Source organism: Bombina bombina, chromosome 1, assembly GCF_027579735.1.
Source record: "Bombina bombina isolate aBomBom1 chromosome 1, aBomBom1.pri, whole genome shotgun sequence".
Lineage (NCBI taxonomy): Eukaryota > Metazoa > Chordata > Amphibia > Anura > Bombinatoridae > Bombina > Bombina bombina.
In genome coordinates, this window is record NC_069499.1 from 515,464,898 (window position 1) to 515,484,964 (window position 20,067).

General features: G+C 40.8%; 1 protein-coding gene across 3 annotated transcripts in view; it reads left to right on the forward strand.

Annotated features, from left to right (window-relative positions):
• Nucleotides 1-20,067, forward strand: part of PMS1 (PMS1 homolog 1, mismatch repair system component) — a 508,329-nt gene that overhangs the window by 474,019 nt on the left and 14,243 nt on the right. For all 3 annotated transcript variants that reach the window (XM_053698612.1, XM_053698613.1, XM_053698614.1), the window contains one exon: nucleotides 899-1,044. In XM_053698612.1, coding sequence (XP_053554587.1) covers nucleotides 899-1,044 — 146 coding nt within the window. The remainder of the gene's footprint in view (nucleotides 1-898; nucleotides 1,045-20,067) is intronic.

The window sequence follows — 20,067 nt, forward strand, 5'->3', positions numbered from 1 at the left end:
TGTTTTCCCCTCCTTATTTCATGGGGGTGTCGTGGACTTTACACTTTGAGTATAGGATCATACATGTAATGGATTGTGGGCTCTCGCCATCTTATGAAAGAAAACAAAATTTATACTTACCTTATAAATTAATTTCTTTAATGATGGTGAGAGTCCACAACCCATCTTTGGTTTTGTTTTTTAACAGTTGGCAGCAGTACCAGTTTTCACCTTTTTTTTTTATTCTTTATCAGTTTTTATTGAAGAATTTTCAAGAACACTATAGCGAAAAACAAAAGTTTGCACCTTTTTTCCCCCTTCTTTTCCTTTTGTATTTTCTCCCTTTTCTTGGCCATATGTATGACTAAGGAATCATGGGAAAGTGGGAAGGATTAAAGCTCTGTTGTTTGGGGTGTTTTCCTCCTCATGTAGGACTGGACTTTAATCCCACATGTGTTGGCTCATGACTATCACCATTGTGAAAGAAATTAATTTATCAGGTAAGCATAAATTTAGTTTTTTGTAAAAAATAAATCAAAATAATCTCTATTGTAGAATTCTCAGACTACTATTGCTTGAAATAAATAAAAACAGTTCATCTCGTGTTAGACAGACTTTTTAGTTATACTATACTAAACTATGTCAGATATCTCCTCATTGCAATTTCCCTTAGACATCAACTGTTAATATGGAAATAACAATTGTGCAATTTTAACTGTGCGATGTCATATACCATATGATTGATATGTAATGTATTATAGTACACAATATCATGTCATTATTGTTTTATATGACTATAACATTTAAACATTGGCATTAGCAAAATAGTATGCAAATAGGAATGTTCTTTCAAGTTTGTTCTTTTTGTCTCAAATAAATGTGGAAATAAAAATATTGACTTATTTTTCTTCTTCCCTAGAGAACCAATTTGAGATAGAGGAAATGTCTAGCAGCTTGCCCTTCTATGGGATTGCAGATCTAAAAGAAATCCTAAGCTATGTGTTAAATAAAAATGCTAATGAATTAAGTGAATGCAGACCTCTCAAAGTGCTTAATTATCTAGAGGTAAGTGTGGGCACAATAATAATATACCTCATGCAAAGCCAGTATTCATCATAGAAAATGTTGTCAACCAGTTGGCATCATAAAGTAGACTAAAACAAGAAAATTAACCTGCTGAGTAAAGGATTTGTTTCATTTCTTAGATAAAGGGACAGTCTACACAAAATTGTTAATCTTGATAATGTCTTTACTGCCCATTCCCCAGCTTTGCACAACCAATATTTATTAATATACTTTATAACATTTAAACCTCTAAATTTCGGTCTGTTTTAAAGGTTCTATTGATAGCCTCTTAATCACATGCTTTTGTATTTGCTTTTCACAACAGGAGACTGCTAGTTCATGTGGGTCATTTAGATAACAATCGCCTAGATTACGAGTTTTGTCGGTAAAGACCTGCGGTGCTAACAAGCCTTTTTTTTCCAGCGTACCCTTAACCCAACGCTGGTATTACGAGTTTTCTGAATGGCTGCGTTAGCCTCAGAAAAGTGAGCGTTGAGCAAAATTTAGCTCCACTTCAACCGGCAATACCAGCGTTGCTTACGGTAGCGGTAAGCTGGAAAAACGTGCTCGTGCACGATTTCCCCATAGGATAGAATAGGGCTGAGCTGGCTGGAAAAAAACACCTGCAAATAAACAGCGTTCAGCTCCTAACGCAGCCCCATTGTTTCCTATGGGGAAAGTAAATTTATGTCTGCACCTAACACCCTAACATGAACCCTGAGTCTAAAAACCCTTACCTTACACTTATTAACCCCTAATCTGCCACCCCCGCTATCGCTGACACCTACATTATATTATTAACCCCTAATCTGCCGCTCCGGACACCGCCGCAACCTACATTATCCCTATGAACCCCTAATCTGCTGTCTCTAACATCGCCGACACCTATATATTGATTAACCCCTAATCTGTCCCCCCCAAGGTCGCCGCCACCTACCTACACTTATTAACCCCTAAACCGCCGCACTCCCGCCTCGCAAACACTATAATACATTTTATTAACCCCTAATCTGCCCTCCCTAACATCGCCGCCACCTACCTACAATTATTAACCCCTAACATCCCGCCCCCAACGTTGCCGCTACTATAATAAAGTTATTAACCCCTAAACCTAAGTCTAACCCTAACACCCCCCTAAGTTAAATATAATTGAAATAAAACTAACTAAAATTACTGTAATTAAATAAATTAATCCTATTTAAAACTAAATACTTACCTATAAAATAAACCCTAATATAGCTACAATATAACTAATAGTTACATTGTAGCTATTTTAGGATTTATATTTATTTTATATGAAACTTTGTATTTATTTTAACTAGGTACAATAGCTATTAAATAGTTATTAACTATTTAATAGCTACCTAGTTAAAATAATTACAAAATTACCTGTAAAATAAATCCTAACCTAAGTTACAAATACACCTAACACTACACTATCAATAAATTAATTAAATAAATTAACTACAATTATCTAAACTAAAATACAATTAAATAAACTAAACTATAATACAAAAACCCCCCCACTAAATTACAAAAAATAAAAAAAATCGTACAAGAATTTTAATCTTATTACACCTAATCTAAGCCCCCTAATAAAATAAAAAAAAAAATAACATTCCCTACCCTAAACTAAATTACAAAGTAATCAGCTCTTTTACCAGCCCTTTAAAGGGCTTTTTGCGGGGCATTGCCCCAAAGTAATCAGCTCTTTTACCTGTAAAAAGAATACTATCCCCCCCAACATTACAACCCACCACCCACACACCCCTACTCTAAAACCCACCCGATCCCCCCTTAAAAAAACCTAACACTACACCCCTGAAGATCACCCTACCTTGAGTCGTCTTCAGCTAGCCGGCCACCGATGGGACAGAAGAGGTTATCCGGACCGGCAGAAGTCTTCATCCTATCCGGGCAGAAGAGGACATCCGGACCGGCAGACATCTTCATCCAGGCGGCATCTTCTATCTTCATCCTTCCGGAGCAGAGCCATCTTCTATCCAGCCGACGCTGAGCCATCCTCTTCTTCCGACGGACTAATGACGAATGAAGGTTCCTTTAAATGACGTCATCCAAGATGGCGTCCCTCGAATTCCGATTGGCTGATAGGATTCTATCAGCCAATCGGAATTAAGGTAGGAAAAATCTGATTGGCTGATTTAATCAGCCAATCAGATTGAACTTCAATCTGATTGGCTGATTAAATCAACCAATCAGATTTTTCCTACCTTAATTCAGATTGGCTGATAGAATCCTATCAGCCAATCGGAATTCGAGGGACGCCATCTTGGATGACGTCATTTAAAGGAACCTTCATTCGTCGTTAGTCCGTCGGAAGAAGAGGGTGGCTCTGCGTCGGCTGGATAGAAGATGGCTCCGCTCCGGAAGGATGAAGATAGAAGATGCCGCCTGGATGAAGATGTCTGCCAGTCCGGATGTCCTCTTCTGCCCGGATAGGATGAAGACTTCTACCGGTCCGGATGTCCTCTTCTGTCCCATCGGTGGCCGGCTGGCTGAAGACGACTCAAGGTAGGTTGATCTTCAGGGGGGTAGTGTTAGTTTTTTTAAAAGGAGATCGGGTGGGTTTTAGAGTAGGGGTGTGTGGGTGTGGCTTGTAATGTTGGGGGAGTTGTATTCTTTTTTACAGGTAAAAGAGCTGTTTACTTTGGGGCAATGCCCCGCAAAAAGCCATTTTAAGGGCTGGTAAAAGAGCTGATTACTTTGTAATTTAGTTTAGGGTAGGGAATGTTATTATTTTGGGGGGCTTTTTTATTTTATTAGGGGGCTTAGATTATGTGTAATTAGATTAAAATTCTTTTAAGATTTTCTTATTTTTTGTAATTTAGTGTTTCTCTTACATGGTGTATCCAGTCCACGGATTCATCCTTACTTGTGGGATATTCTCATTCCCTACAGGAAGTGGCAAAGAGAGCACACAGCAGAGCTGTCCATATAGCTCCCCCTCAGGCTCCGCCCCCCCCAATCATTCTCTTTGCCGCTCTAACAAGTAGCATCTCCACGGGAGGGTAAAGTGAATGTGGTGTTAGATTTGTAGTTTTTATTTCTTCAATCAAAAGTTTGTTATTTTAAAATAGTGCCGGTTTGTACTATTTACTCTGTGGCAGAAAGTGATGAAGATTTCTGCTGAGAGGAAAACAATTTTAGCATGTTGTAACTAAAATCCATTGCTGTTCCCACACAGGACTGTTGAGTACCAGAAAACTTCAGTTGGGGGGAACAGTTTGCAGGCTTAACTGCTTTAAGGTATGTTTCAGTCATTTTTTCTAGTCAAGACTTAGTAATGCTAGAAGACTGACAAGAATCCCCATGTGGGAAAGGTAAGCCATATTCTGAGACTTAGTATAGAAGGAAGGCTTATTTGAAAAGGCTCAAAACACTGGTGGACACTGTTAAGGGGCAATCGATTATTTTTTTACAAAAATCTGATATGTATACAAGTTTATATTACATTTGAAACACTTTTTGGGGTTTATTCCGCATGGCATATATTTAGACACCTATTTTGGCTTGCGAAGGCCCCACAACTCCAGAGGCTTCCGCAGACCGGAGTGGATCATTGTCACGACCAATGCCAGTCTGTTAGGCTGGGGTGCGGTCTGGGACTCCCTGAAAGCTCAGGGCCTATGGTCTCGGGAAGAATCTCTTCTCCCGATAAACATTTTGGAACTGAGAGCGATATTCAACAAACTCCAGGCATGGCCTCATCTAGCGGAGGCCAAATTCATCAGATTTCAGTCGGACAACATCACGACTGTAGGGTACATCAATCATCAGGGAGGAACAAAGAGTTCCCTAGCGATGAAGGAAGTAACCAAGATCATCAAATGGGCGGAGGATCACTCCTGCCACCTATTTGCAATTCATCCCAGGAGTAGACAACTGGGAGGCGGATTTTCTGAGTCGTCAGACTTTTCACCCGGGGGAGTGGGAACTCCACCCGAAGGTTTTTGCTCAGCTGACCCAGCTATGGGGCATTCCAGAATTGGATCTGATGGCGTCCCGTCAGAACACCAAACTTCCCCTTTACGGATCCAGGTCCAGGGACCCCAAGGCGGCATTGATAGATGCTCTAGTAGCGCCTTGGTCCTTCAGTCTAGCTTATGTCTTTCCACCGTTTCCTCTTCTACCTCGGCTAGTAGCCAGAATCAAACAGGAGAAGGCTTCGGTAATTCTGATAGCGCCTGCGTGGCCACGCAGGACTTGGTATGCAGACCTAGTGGACATGTCATCGGTTCCACCATGGAAGCTGCCATCGAGGCAGGATCTTCTAATACAGGGTCCATTCAAGCATCCAAATCTAGTTTCTCTGCAACTGACTGCTTGGAGATTGAACGCTTAATTCTAGCTAAGCGTGGGTTCTCTGAATCAGTTATAGATACTCTGATCCAGGCCAGAAAGACTGTCACCAGGAAAATTTACCATAAGATATGGCGGAAATATCTTTGTTGGTGTGAATCCAAGGGTTACTCGTGGAGTAGGTTTAGGATTCCAAGGATATTGTCTTTTCTCCAAGAAGGATTGGAGAAGGGATTATCAGCTAGTTCCTTAAAGGAACAGATATTTGCTCTGTCTATCCTGTTACACAAGCGTCTGGCAGCAGTACCAGACGTTCAGGCGTTTGCACAGGCTCTAGTTAGAATCAAGCCTGTCTATAAACCTGTGGCTCCTCCATGGAGTCTAAATTTAGTTCTTTCAGTTCTTCAAGGGGTTCCGTTTGAACCTTTACATTCCATAGATATTAAGTTATTATCTTGGAAAGTTTTGTTTTTGGTAGCTATTTCTTCTGCTCGAAGAGTTTCAGATTTGTCTGCTTTGCAGTGTAATTCACCCTATCTGGTGTTCCATGCAGATAAAGTTGTTTTGCGTACCAAACCTGGTTTCCTTCCAAAAGTGGTTTCTAATAAGAATATTAACCAGGAAATCATTGTTCCTTCTCTGTGCCCTAATCCAGTTTCTAAGAAGGAACGACTGTTACACAATCTTGATGTGGTTCGTGCTTTAAAATTCTATTTAAAAGCAACTAAAGATTTCAGACAAACATCATCCTTGTTTGTTGTCTATTCTGGTAAGAGGAGAAGTCAAAAAGTGACTACTACCTCACTTTCCTTCTGGCTGAAAAGCATCATCCGATTGGCATATGAGACTGCTGGACAGCAGCCTCCTGAACGAATTACCGCTCATTCCACCAGAGCTGTGGCTTCCACATGGGCTTTCAAGAATGAGGCTTCTGTTGAACAGATTTGTAAGGCAGCGACTTGGTCTTCACTGCATACTTTTGCCAAATTTTACAAATTCGATACTTTTGCTTCTTCGGAGGCTATTTTTGGGAGAAAGGTTTTGCAAGCAGTGGTGCCTTCCGTTTAGGTTACCTGACTTGTTCCCTCCCTTCATCCGTGTCCTAAAGCTTTGGTATTGGTATCCCACAAGTAAGGATGAATCCGTGGACTGGATACACCATGTAAGAGAAAACAGAATTCATGCTTACCTGATAAATTACTTTCTCTTACGGTGTATCCAGTCCACGGCCCGCCCTGGCAATTAAGTCAGGTTCAAATTTATTTTCTCCTGTTAAGTGTAGTCAGTCCACGGGTCATCCATTACTTATGGGATTATATCTCCTCCCTAACAGGAAGTGCAAGAGGATCACCCAAGCAGAGCTGCTATATAGCTCCTCCCCTCTACGTCATACCCAGTCATTCTCTTGCACCTAACTAATAGATAGGATGTGTGAGAGGACTGTGGTTATTAAACTTAGTTTTTATTTCTTCAATCAAAAGTTTGTTATTTTAAACGGCACCGGAGTGTGCTGTTTTTTCTCAGGCAGTATTAGAAGAAGAATCTACCTGAGTTTGTGTATGATCTTAGCGGACGTAACTAAGATCCATTTGCTGTTCTTGGCCATTCTGAGGAGCGAGGTAACTTCAGAACAGGGGACAGCGGGCAGGGTTCACCTGTAAAGAGGTATGTTGCAGTATATTATTTTCTAAGGAATGGAATTGACTGAGAAAATACTGCTAATACCGATATAATGTAAGTACAGCCTTAAATGCAGTAGTAGCAACTGGTATCAGGCTGATATGTATGTATGTTGGCACTGAAGTATTTCTGGGGAATGGCACTTCACTAATAAAATACTGTATACATATAACTTATAGCCTTTCTGCAGTGAAAGCGTCTAGCAACAGGCTTTTTAATAACATTTCATATATTTATATTTAAAACGTTTACTGGCATGTTAATCGTTTTCTCTCTGAGGTACTTGGTGAAAAATTTTATGGGCATTATTTTCCACTTGGCTGTCGTTTGTTTTGAATAAAATCAGTTTACTGAGCTTCCCCACTGTTGTATTATGAGTGGGAGGGGCCTATTTTGGCGTTTTACTGCGCAGTAGAAATTCAGTCACAAGTCTTCCTTGTTCTCCCTGCATGATCCAGGACGTCTCTACAGAGCTCAGGGGTCTCCAAAACTAGTTTGAGGGAGGTAATCACTCACAGCAGACCTGTGAGACTGTGCTTTGACTGTGATAAAAACGTATATATTTTTATTTGTTATCCGTTTTTTTTGGTATTAAGGGGTTAATCATCCATTTGCTAGTGGGTGCAATCCTTTGCTAAATTAATGCATTTCATGTGAAAATTTGGTTGCTATAACTAATCCGGTTCATTGTTATCTCAACTGTGACAGTTTTTGTGTGCTTCTTAAAGGCACAGTAACGTTTTTTATATTGCTTGTAAATTCATTTGAAAAGTTTTTTCCAAGCTTGCTAGTCTAATTGCTAGTTTGTTTAAAAATGTCTGACACAGAGGAATCTCTTTGTGCAATATGTTCAAAGGCCAATGTGGAGCCCAATAGAAATTTATGTACTAATTGTATTGATGCTACTTTAAATAAAAGCCAATCTGTACATGTTAAGAAAAATTCACCAGACAACGAGGGGGAAGTTATGCCGACTAACTCTCCTCACGTGTCAGTACCTGCATCTCCCACTCAGGAGGTGCGTGATATTGTGGCGCCAAGTACATCAGGGCGGCCATTACAAATCACTTTGCAAGACATGGCTAATGTTATGACTGAAGTTTTATCTAAATTGCCAGAACTTAGGGGTAAACGCGACCACTCTGGGGTGAGAACAGAGTGCGCTGATAATACTAGGGCCATGTCTGATACTGCGTCACAATTTGCAGAACATGAAGACGGAGAGCTTCATTCTGTGGGTGACGGATCTGATCCAAATAAACTGGATTCAGACATTTCAAATTTTAAATTTAAGCTTGAGAACCTCCGTGTGTTACTAGGGGAGGTGCTAGCGGCTCTGAATGATTGTAACACGGTTGCAATCCCAGAAAAAATATGTAGGCTGGATAAATATTTTGCGGTACCAACGTGTACTGACGTTTTTCCTATACCTAAAAGACTTACAGAAATTGTTAACAAGGAGTGGGATAGACCCGGTGTGCCTTTCTCACCCCCTCCTATATTTAGAAAAATGTTTCCAATAGACGCCACCACACGGGACTTATGGCAGACGGTCCCTAAGGTGGAGGGAGCAGTTTCTACTTTAGCTAAGCGTACCACTATCCCGGTGGAGGATAGCTGTGCCTTTTCAGATCCAATGGATAAAAAGTTAGAGGGTTACCTTAAGAAAATGTTTGTTCAACAAGGTTTTATATTGCAACCCCTTGCATGCATTGCGCCTGTCACGGCTGTGGCGGCATTCTGGTTTGAGTCTCTGGAAGAGACCATTAGCTCAGCTACGCTGGATGAGATTACAGACAAGCTTAGAGTCCTTAAGCTAGCTAATTCATTTATTTCGGATGCCGTAGTACATTTAACTAAACTTACGGCTAAGAACTCCGGATTCGCCATTCAGGCGCGCAGAGCGCTGTGGCTTAAATCATGGTCAGCTGATGTGACTTCTAAATCTAAATTGCTTAACATACCTTTCAAGGGGCAGACACTATTCGGGCCCGGTTTGAAAGAAATTATCGCTGACATTACTGGAGGTAAGGGCCATGCCCTGCCTCAAGACAGAGCCAAACCAAGGGCTAGACAGTCTAATTTTCGTGCCTTTCGTAACTTCAAGGCAGGAGCAGCATCAACTTCCTCCGCTCCAAAACAGGAAGGAACCGTTGCTCGCTACAGACAGGGCTGGAAGCCTAACTAGACCTGGAACAAGGGCAAGCAGGCCAGAAAACCTGCTGCTGCCCCTAAGACAGCATGAAGTAAGGGCCCCCTATCCGGAAGCGGACCTAGTGGGGGGCAGACTTTCTCTCTTCGCCCAGGCTTGGGCAAGAGATGTCCAGGATCCCTAGGCGTTAGAGATCATATCTCAGGGATATCTTCTGGACTTCAAAGCTTCTCCCCCAAAAGGGAGATTTCATCTTTCAAGGTTGTCAACAAACCAGATAAAGAAAGAGGCGTTTCTACGCTGTGTACAAGATCTTTTACTAATGGGAGTGATCCACCCGGTTCCGCGGTCGGAACACGGACAAGGGTTTTACTCAAATCTGTTTGTGGTTCCCAAGAAAGAGGGAACCTTCAGACCAATCTTGGATTTAAAGATCCTAAACAAATTCCTAAGAGTTGCATCGTTCAAAATGGAAACTATTCGGACAATATTACCCATGATCCAAAAGGGTCAGTACATGACCACAGTGGATTTAAAGGATGCCTACCTAAGGTTTGCCTTCCTGGACAGGCATTACCAGTTTGTAGCTCTTCCCTTCGGGTTAGCTACTGCTCCAAGAATCTTCACAAAGGTTCTGGGTTCTCTTCTGGCAGTACTAAGACCGCGAGGAATATCGGTAGCTCCGTACCTAGACGACATTCTGATACAAGCGTCAAGTTTCCAAACTGCCAAGTCTCATACAGAGTTAGTACTGGCATTTCTAAGGTCACATGGGTGGAAGGTGAACGAAGAAAAGAGTTCTCTTTTGCCACTCACAAGAGTTCCCTTCTTAGGGACTCTTATAGATTCTGTAGAAATGAAAATTTACCTGACAGAGGACAGGTTAACAAAACTCCTAAATGCTTGCCGTGTCCTTCATTCCATTCCACACCCGTCAGTGGCTCAATGCATGGAGGTAATCGGCTTAATGGTAGCGGCAATGGACATAGTACCCTTTGCACGCCTGCATCTCAGACCACTGCAATTGTGCATGCTAAGTCAGTGAAATGGGGATTACTCAGATTTGTCCCCTATGCTGAATCTGGATCAAGAGACCAGAAATTCTCTTCTATGGTGGCTCTCTCGGCCACATCTGTCCAAGGGGATGCCCTTCAGCAGACCAGATTGGACGATTGTAACAACAGACGCCAGCCTGCTAGGTTGGGGCGCTGTCTGGAATTCCCTGAAGACTCAGGGATCATGGACTCAGGAGGAGAGTCTCCTTCCCATAAACATTCTGGAATTAAGAGCAGTTTTCAATGCCCTTTTGGCTTGGCCTCAGTTAGCAACTCTGAGGTTCATCAGGTTTCAGTCAGACAACATCACGACTGTGGCTTACATCAACCATCAGGGAGGGACAAGGAGTTCCCTAGCGATGATGGAAGTCTCAAAGATAATTCACTGGGCAGAGTCTCACTCTTGCCACCTATCAGCGATCCACATCCCAGGCGTGGAGAACTGGGAGGCGGATTTTCTAAGTCGCCAGACTTTTCATCCGGGGGAGTGGGAACTTCATCCGGAGGTCTTTGCCCAAATACTTCGGCGTTGGGGCAAACCAGATCTGGATCTCATGGCGTCTCGCCAGAACGCCAAGCTTCCTTGTTACGGGTCCAGGTCCAGGGACCCGGGAGCGGTTCTGATAGATGCTCTGACAGCACCTTGGGCCTTCAACATGGCTTATGTGTTTCCACCCTTCCCGAAGCTTCCTCGATTGATTGCCAGGATCAAACAGGAGAGAGCATTGGTGATTCTAATAGCGCCTGCGTGGCCACGCAGGACCTGGTATGCAGATCTAGTGGACATGTCATCCTGTCCACCTTGGTCTCTGCCTCTGAGACAGGACCTTCTGATTCAGGGTCCTTTCAAACATCAAAATCTAATTTCTCTGAAGCTGACTGCATGGAGATTGAACGCTTGATTTTATCAAAGCGTGGATTTTCGGAGTCAGTAATTGATACCTTAATACAGGCTAGGAAACCTGTTACCAGGAAAATTTACCATAAAATATGGCGTAAATACTTACATTGGTGCGAATCCAAGAGTTACTCATGGAGTAAGGTTAGGATTCCTAGGATATTGTCTTTTCTACAAGAAGGTTTAGAAAAGGGTTTATCTGCTAGTTCCTTAAAGGGACAGATCTCAGCTCTGTCCATCCTTTTACACAAACGGCTGTCAGAGGTTCCAGACGTTCAGGCTTTTTGTCAGGCTTTGGCCAGGATTAAGCCTGTGTTTAAAAGTGTTGCTCCGCCATGGAGCTTAAACTTAGTTCTTAACGTTTTACAGGGTGTTCCGTTTGAACCCCTTCATTCCATCGATATCAAGCTGTTATCTTGGAAAGTTCTGTTTTTAATGGCTATTTCCTCGGCTCGAAGAGTCTCTGAGTTATCGGCCTTACATTGTGATTCTCCTTATCTGATCTTTCATTCAGACAAGGTAGTTCTGCGTACTAAACCTGGGTTCTTACCTAAGGTAGTCACTAATAGGAATATCAATCAAGAGATTGTTGTTCCATCTTTGTGTCCTAACCCTTCTTCAAAGAAGGAACGACTTCTACACAATCTGGATGTAGTCCGTGCCCTGAAATTTTATTTACAGGCAACTAAAGATTTTCGCCAAACTTCTTCCCTGTTTGTCATTTATTCTGGACAGAGGAGAGGTCAAAAAGCTTCTGCTATCTCTCTCTCTTTCTGGCTTCGTAGCATAATACGTTTAGCCTATGAGACTGCTGGACAGCAGCCTCCTGAAAGAATTACAGCTCATTCTACGAGAGCTGTGGCTTCCACTTGGGCCTTTAAGAATGAGGCCTCTGTTGAACAGATTTGCAAGGCTGCAACTTGGTCTTCACTTCACACTTTTTCCAAATTTTACAAATTTGACACTTTTGCTTCTTCGGAGGCTGTTTTTGGGAGAAAGGTTCTTCAGGCAGTGGTTCCTTCCGTGTAGAGATCCTGCCTGTCCCTCCCGTCATCCGTGTACTTTTAGCTTTGGTATTGGTATCCCATAAGTAATGGATGACCCGTGGACTGACTACACTTAACAGGAGAAAACAAAATTTATGCTTACCTGATAAATTCCTTTCTCCTGTAGTGTAGTCAGTCCACGGCCCGCCCTGTTTTTTATGGCAGGTCTAAATTTTAAATTAAACTCCAGTCACCACTGCACCCTATAGTTTCTCCTTTCTCGTTTGGTTTCGGTCGAATGACTGGGTATGACGTAGAGGGGAGGAGCTATATAGCAGCTCTGCTTGGGTGATCCTCTTGCACTTCCTGTTAGGGAGGAGATATAATCCCATAAGTAATGGATGACCCGTGGACTGACTACACTACAGGAGAAAGGAATTTATCAGGTAAGCATAAATTTTGTTTTAGTAAAACTACAGTCACCACTGCATCCTATGGTTTCTCCTTTTTCTCCTAACCGTCGGTCGAATGACTGGGGGGGCGGAGCCTGAGGGGGAGCTATATGGACAGCTCTGCTGTGGGCTCTCTTTGCCACTTCCTGTAGGGAATGAGAATATCCCACAAGTAAGGATGAATCCGTGGACTGGATACACTGTAAGAGAAAGTAATTTATCAGGTAAGCATAAATTCTGTTTTTTTTTGTGTATTATAGTTTAGTTTATTTAATTGTATTTTAGTTTAGATAATTGTAGTTAATTTATTTAATTAATTTATTGATAGTGTAGTGTTAGGTGTATTTGTAACTTAGGTTAGGATTTATTTTACAGGTAATTTTGTAATTATTTTAACTAGGTAGCTATTAAATAGTTAATAACTATTTAATAGCTATTGTACCTAGTTAAAATAAATACAAAGTTGCCTGTAAAATAAATATAAATCCTAAAATAGCTACAATGTTACTATTAGTTATATTGTAGCTATATTAGGGTTTATTTTATAGGTAAGTATTTAGTTTTAAATAGGATTAATTTATTTAATGATAGTAATTTTAGTTAGTTTTATTTAAATTATATTTAATTTAGGGGGTGTTAGGGTTAGACTTAGGTTTAGGGGTTAATAACTTTATTATAGTAGCGGCGACGTTGGGGGCGGGAGATTAGGGGTTAATAATTGTAGGTAGGTGGCGGCGATGTTACGGAGGGCCGATTAGGGGTTAATAAAATCTGTTATAGTGTTTGCGAGGCGGGAGTGCGGCGGTTTAGGGGTTCATACATTTATTATAGTGTCGGCGATGTCCGGTCGGCAGATTAGGGGTTAATAAGTGTTGGTAGGTGGCGGCGGCGTTGGGGGGGGGGCAGATTAGGGGTTATTAAATATAATATAGGTGTCGGCGATGTTAGGGGCAGCAGATTAGGGGTTCATAGCTATATAATGTAGGTGGCAGCGGTGTCTGGTCGGCAGATTAGGGGTTAAATAATTTTATTATAGTGTTTGCGATGTGAGGGGGCCTCAGTTTAGGGGTTCATAGGTAGTTTATGGGTGTTAGTGTACTTTTAGCACTGTAGTTAAGAGTTTTATGTTCCGGCGTTAGCCCATAAAACTCTTAACTACTGACTTTTAAATGCGGTAGGAGTCTTGGAGGTAGAGGCTCTACCTCTCACTTCTTCCAAGACTCATAATACCAGTGTTTGCGGTAGCCTCGAGTCGCGGAAGAAAAGTGAGCGGTAGACCCTTTCCTGCCTGACTTGTAATACCAGCGTTAGGACCCCTTAACACTGCTTTTTTTAGGCTAACGCAGAACTCGTAATCTAGGCGTATGTGTTCACGCCCGGGGAGTTTTTTTAAGAGTTAGCACAACACAGTAATAAATGCAAGTCAATAGATAATAAATACAAAGTCATGGGATCAGGAGGCTGTCAGAAGATGCTTAGATACAAGGTAATCACAGAGGTAAAAAGTATATTAATATAACTGTGTTGGTTGTGCAAAACTGGGAAATGGCTAATAAATGGATTATTTATCTTTTAAAACAATAAACATTCTATTGTAGACTGTTAATTCTCTGTTGTAGGCTTAAGTGCGTTCTTTAGTTCACATATTAGTATCTCTTTTAGGATGTTCTGTAGTCATAGGCAAAATTATCTAAAGCTCTTAGCCTAGGAAAGATATTGTGACTTGTTAAATGAAATATTGTACTATTTACTTTGTGTCAGAAAACACATATACAAATTGTTTTCAGTCAAAAAAGGATCTATCTTGAACCCTTAAACTGGATCACCCTTCCCTGAAGGGTGGGCAGAAACTGGCCCGCCCACAGAGACCCAAATATGAGCAAACCTCTAACAAACTACCCCATTACTAGTTTTTCTCCAGGTATGGATTATTTGGGCTATGCGGGTGGAGCTTCTTTACAGAGAGTTCTGTTCATTTTTAATGGCCAATAGATTCTGCTTCTGGCATGTCCTCAGACATTTGAAGATGTGTTCTGTGTTTTTAATCCTTTTGTTTGCTGCTTGCAGTTTGTATTTGGTGACTTTTCTTGTGCAGGATCTCTATTGGTTGCATGACTCAGTGAGGTCAGCATGTGTATTACACGCTGATGACGTCATGGGTACTGCCATCTTGGTTGAGGCTTTATTTAATGAGGAAGCATTTGTATATTGCTTGTACTACACCTCATTCCATTTTGAGATTTCTGAAATCTGCTATTATGAAGCGTTCTTCCTCCTCTTACAAAGATAAATCTGTCCCTAAGTCTGTTCAAGCTCTGTTGCCTGCCTGCATCTGCCTCTGTTTCAAAGGATACTTGTTGAGAACCTTTTTTAAAGGATTGTTTTTCTTTTGTGTAACTTTTTTTCAGAGGCATAGTTTCTTTATTTGGCTCTTATTTTTTACAGAATAAGATTCCCTACAGTCAGGGTTTGATGTTCATTATTTGCAAGGCTTTTTTAGAGCCATATGGGAGATTTTTAATATGGAGGAGTCTGAGGAGCCCCCTCTAGTTCTGCTAACTGATCATATTTTTATAAAACTCATAATAACTTTTCCACTTGATTCCTCCTTGTCTGCTGTAATTGATCAGGAGGATGCTAACCTTGAATGTACGTTACCAGTGACTGATAGAATAACTAAGTCATGTCCTTTACCTGATGATGTTTGGGAATGTTCATTAAGTTGATGTCGCTATAACTAGATTAATTAAGAGTGCTATGCCTTCTGATAGCTCATGCAATTTTCGTGATTCTAGGGAGAAAAAATATAGTTAATTCTGAAAAAAATGTTTTTCTCACCAATCTATGTTGCAAGTATTGTTGCCTTTGTTTTCTGCTACTAAAGGTGTCGAATTGTGGACTGATAATTTGCAAGCTAACCTTCCTTCTAGGGAGAAAGATGTCTTTTCTACTTATTTTACCAATCTGCATGTATGTTTGTTCTTTGTTACTGAGCTGATTTCAAATGGATTGAAGATTAGTGTCAGATCCTTGGCTGCATCCAACATGGTAAGGAGAGCTTTGTGGCTGAAACACCGGGAGGTAGATGCAGTTTCTTTAATTTGCCATTTGACAACTTTTACTTATTTGGAGATAAGTTGGATGAACTAATGTTTAAAACGTCTAGAATCCAGCGCAGGCATTCTTTTTCTGCCTTTTGTCCAAAGGAATCATTTTCAGGCACAGGGGTGACAGTTTACCTTTTACTAGTACTATGTGTCCATTTTGTAATGATAAGCCTTGTAATCGTTTAAATTCAGTTTTTAAGACTATTGTTAAACTCCCTGAGGTTTTCCCTATTCCTGATTCTGTCTCTGACATGATTTCTAGGGAATGGTCTAAACCAGGTAATTTATTTAATCCTTCTGCAAGGTTTAAAACGTTATATCCTTTACCTGTGGCTAATGTTGAATTGTGGGAAACTGTTCCTAAGGTTGATGGGTCCATTTCCACTTGATCTAAACCTACTGCTATCCTGTAAAAATGGAAACTGTAATACCTTTTTTTTCCAGCAAGGTCAGTTTATGTCCACAAGCATGTTTACCTTCATGTTCCAATTCACAGAGAACATTTCCCGTTTCTGAGGTTTGCCTTTCTGGACAAACATTTTGCGTTTGTTGCTCTACCATTTGGTCTGGCTACAGCTCCAATAATTGACTCTGTGTGCCCTTTTGTCTGTGACCAGAACTCAGAGTATTGTTTCCTTACCTGGACGATATCTTGGTTCAAGCTCAGACTTTTCCTTTAGCAGAATCTCACACAGACGACTCTTGTTGTTTCTTCAACAAATTTGATTCCTCAAATAGAATAACTTTTTTGGGGTTTCAAATAGATTCAGTCTCCATGAGTATTTCTCTAACGGAGTATAGAAGGTTAAGATTTGTGTCAGCTTGTCTGAACCTTCAGTATCTATATTTCCCCTCTGTTTCTCTTTTTGTGGAAGTTCTAGGTCTTATGATTGTAACTTTAGATGCAAATCAATTTGCTTGTTGTCACATGAGACCTCTTCAGCTTTGTATGCTTTGTCAAAGGTGCAGAGATTATACTCAGCTGTCTCAAAAGATACTTTTGGATCCCAGTAACAAGTCAGTCTCTAACTTGGTGGCTGGATCAACCGTTTATTATTCAGGAGGCTCCAATCAGCCAATAGAATGCAAGCTCAATCCTATTGACTGATTGGATCTGAGAGACACACTGACCCAACAAGAAAATACTGTTAACTCTTACTTACAGAACACTGACCTTCCTTCATTGCCACAGGAAGCCTCAGACTTTTTAGATTCCCCGATAACGGTTGAAGAGTTGTATAATGCTATTAAAAGTTGCCCGACTGGCAAAAGCCCTGGCCCAGACGGGCTCTCCGCAGCTTACTATAAAATATTTAAAGAAGTCATATCGGGTCCACTCCTGGATCTGTTCATTGATCTTAGGGATAACCCCAATCTCTCTGACATCCTTTTAGAAGCTCACATCACTGTTATCCCCAAACCAGGTAAAGCTGCAGATTCCCCTGATCACTTTAGGCCCATCTCATTAATTAATACAGATATGAAATTGTTAGCGAAAATTTTAGCAATTAGACTTAATAATTATTTACCAGATTTAATTAGCAATGACCAGGTGGGTTTTGTCCCAGGACGAGAGGCTAAGGACAATACCATCAAAGTGATTCAATTTATTACCCACGCTAGAGTCTCAAAAACCCCTTTAGTGCTCTTCTCCACCGATGCGGAGAATGCCTTTGACAGGGTGGACTGGCTTTTTTTGCGTCGTGTTATGGAGAAAATGGGTTTCGGGAAAGCTTTTTTAAACTCAGTTTTTGCACTATATTCGAACCCCAATGCCAAAATTAGAATCAATGGAGTCATTTTGTATTAGTAATGGTACCAGCCAGGGGTGTCACCTATCCCCATTGCTCTTTGCCTTGTCAATAGAGGTTTGGGCACACAAAGTTAGAACAAACCACAACATCACGGGTATAAGTGTAGAACGAACAGAGCACAAACAGGCGTTATACGCCAACGATGTCTTATATACTCTAACCAACGCGAATAGGTGTATCCCTGAATTACTTAGTGAACTACGAGCTTATGGTAAGGCCTCTAACTTCCTCCTTAATTTAACTAAGTCCAAACTATTAAACATAAATACCTGTCCAAAAATAGTACAATATTTGCAACAAGAATATAATATCACACTCGCAAAGAATAAATTAAAATACCTTGGCATTCATCTAACATCTGATCCCTCAGACCTCTTTAAATACAATTATGCCTCCCTTAAAAAAGACATTGCTGCAGACCTCTCATCATGGAAAAATAAACATATATCATGGCTAGGGAAAGAGGGTGTTATTAAGATGAATATTCTACATCGAATACTATACTTCTTCCAAACTTTACCTATTGCACTTCCCAAGGGATACATAGCTCAGTTACAAAAATTCATATGGGCTGACGTCAAACCTAGGTTGCCAAAACGTACTATGTACCTCCCAAGAGATAGATTAGGATTGGGTTTACCAGACCTCTACTCCCCGCTTATACAATCCGGTGGCAGGAAGACTTGGACTCTGAGATAGAGTGCGAGTCTTGGCTTAAAGCCTTTAGACTAGTCAAGAGATCCTCGGTATCGTTGTGTATTCAAGAGACCCATATATGTCCGGAGCGGCAGATTAGAGGTTAATAATTGACTTCAGATGACGGTACGGATCTGGTTAGTTAACGGTTACCGCTCACTTTTTGGACTCCCAGGCAAACTCGTAATACCGGCGCTATGGAAGTCCCATTGAAAAAGGACTTTTTAAAAAGTGCGGTACTGATGTTGCGTGACGGCCAAAAAGGTGTGCGGTACACCTATTCTGACAAGACTTGTAATAGTGGCGTTAGGGAAAAAGCAGCGTTATGAAGCATAACGATGCTTTTTCACTCATAACGCTAAACTAGTAATCTAGCTGAAGCTGAGGGAAATTAACAGTGGGTAAACACCGGTTGGTATTTTAGAATAAGTGAAACTAGTATATGTAAAGTGGATATTGTAATGTATCATAGAATAACACTTATGTGGGAGGGGTTCAAATTGAAGAGAAACCTCAGTGTCTACAAGTTTCAGGTGGTAATGAAATAACAGGCCACTATTGGGCCAATTGTTTAGTATTTAGACACTTGAGCTGAACATATCTGCTGATTTTCTCTGTAAAATATATTGTCTAGCTAAAAACTGGATACTAGCAGATTGTATGAAATTCCTCTAATATTACAACTGAATGGGGCTCTCATATGGAAATGTTTCAAAGGTACTACAAGTGAGCTCTATCCTCAATCAGAAAAGCATCCTGCTAAAGAAAGACATTAATCTGCACTATAATACATAGTTTATCCATAGCTTATGTGCAATCTACTCCCATCGAGCCACACTTATTTAATGTAGGTTGCTAAAGTGTGTAGGGTGTTAATGCTGGCTGTCTCCATTTGAGTCTTCCACATGGCACCCACCCTCCCCCCTGCTGGCTGAGGGAGAAAATAGGAACCATGACTATATGTATAACTAGGAGGGACCAATGCACTGTAATGTATCCTAATACTAGAAATGATCTATAAACAGAGCATAAGGGGCTCAATAGTAATCGCTGTTGTGTACTGCTCCTGGAGTTATAGGTGCACTAGGGGGAAAGAGAATATCATATTAGATATGAACCTACTAGCAGGTAAACACCCTCCAAAAATAACATTAGTAACTAATATGATTATGTCAAGGTGAGCTATCTCGGCCATAGACAGACCACCAACTAGAGAGGAAGGAATCTCATCAGCAAACCTTTAAGCTATACACAATATATACAGTATATACTTAAGGAGGGAGCCCAAACCACAAAATCTCTCTTATATCCTAGCAGGTATTACTTATAGTATAATGCAAAATAAAGTTGCAATGGTACCGACCAGTACTCTAGTATTAATGCAAGCTGGGTATAGAGACCTGCAACACCCTGTCCAGTATGAATCTGTAGATATATAAATGGTAAGTCAGTTGTGAGAGCAGATAATACAGTATATTAAAACATAACAGTCAAGAAGAATATTTTACAAAGGTACATAAATCTGTAATTAACTGCCCCAGGTATGTAACTAACAAATAAATTCCTGAGGGTTTGGGCAGACTTGTGATATTATATTTTCTATATGTGCAATAGTTAAACCCGATAAAATACAATTATATCACGTAGGCTATAATGTAGAAAGCGTGAAATCAAGCTCTTATGATACTTTCTGTATTTGTTTTCACTTGCTATGTAGTGGGACACTCACAAGCAATAATTGACCAGTAGCGGGTGAAAGTTTAGTATTACTCGACTGTAAGGTTAGCAGCCCATTATATATGGGGCTAGAAGAGTATACTAGACTCAGTCATAGGATAATCTCTCTACTAATGTACCAGTAAA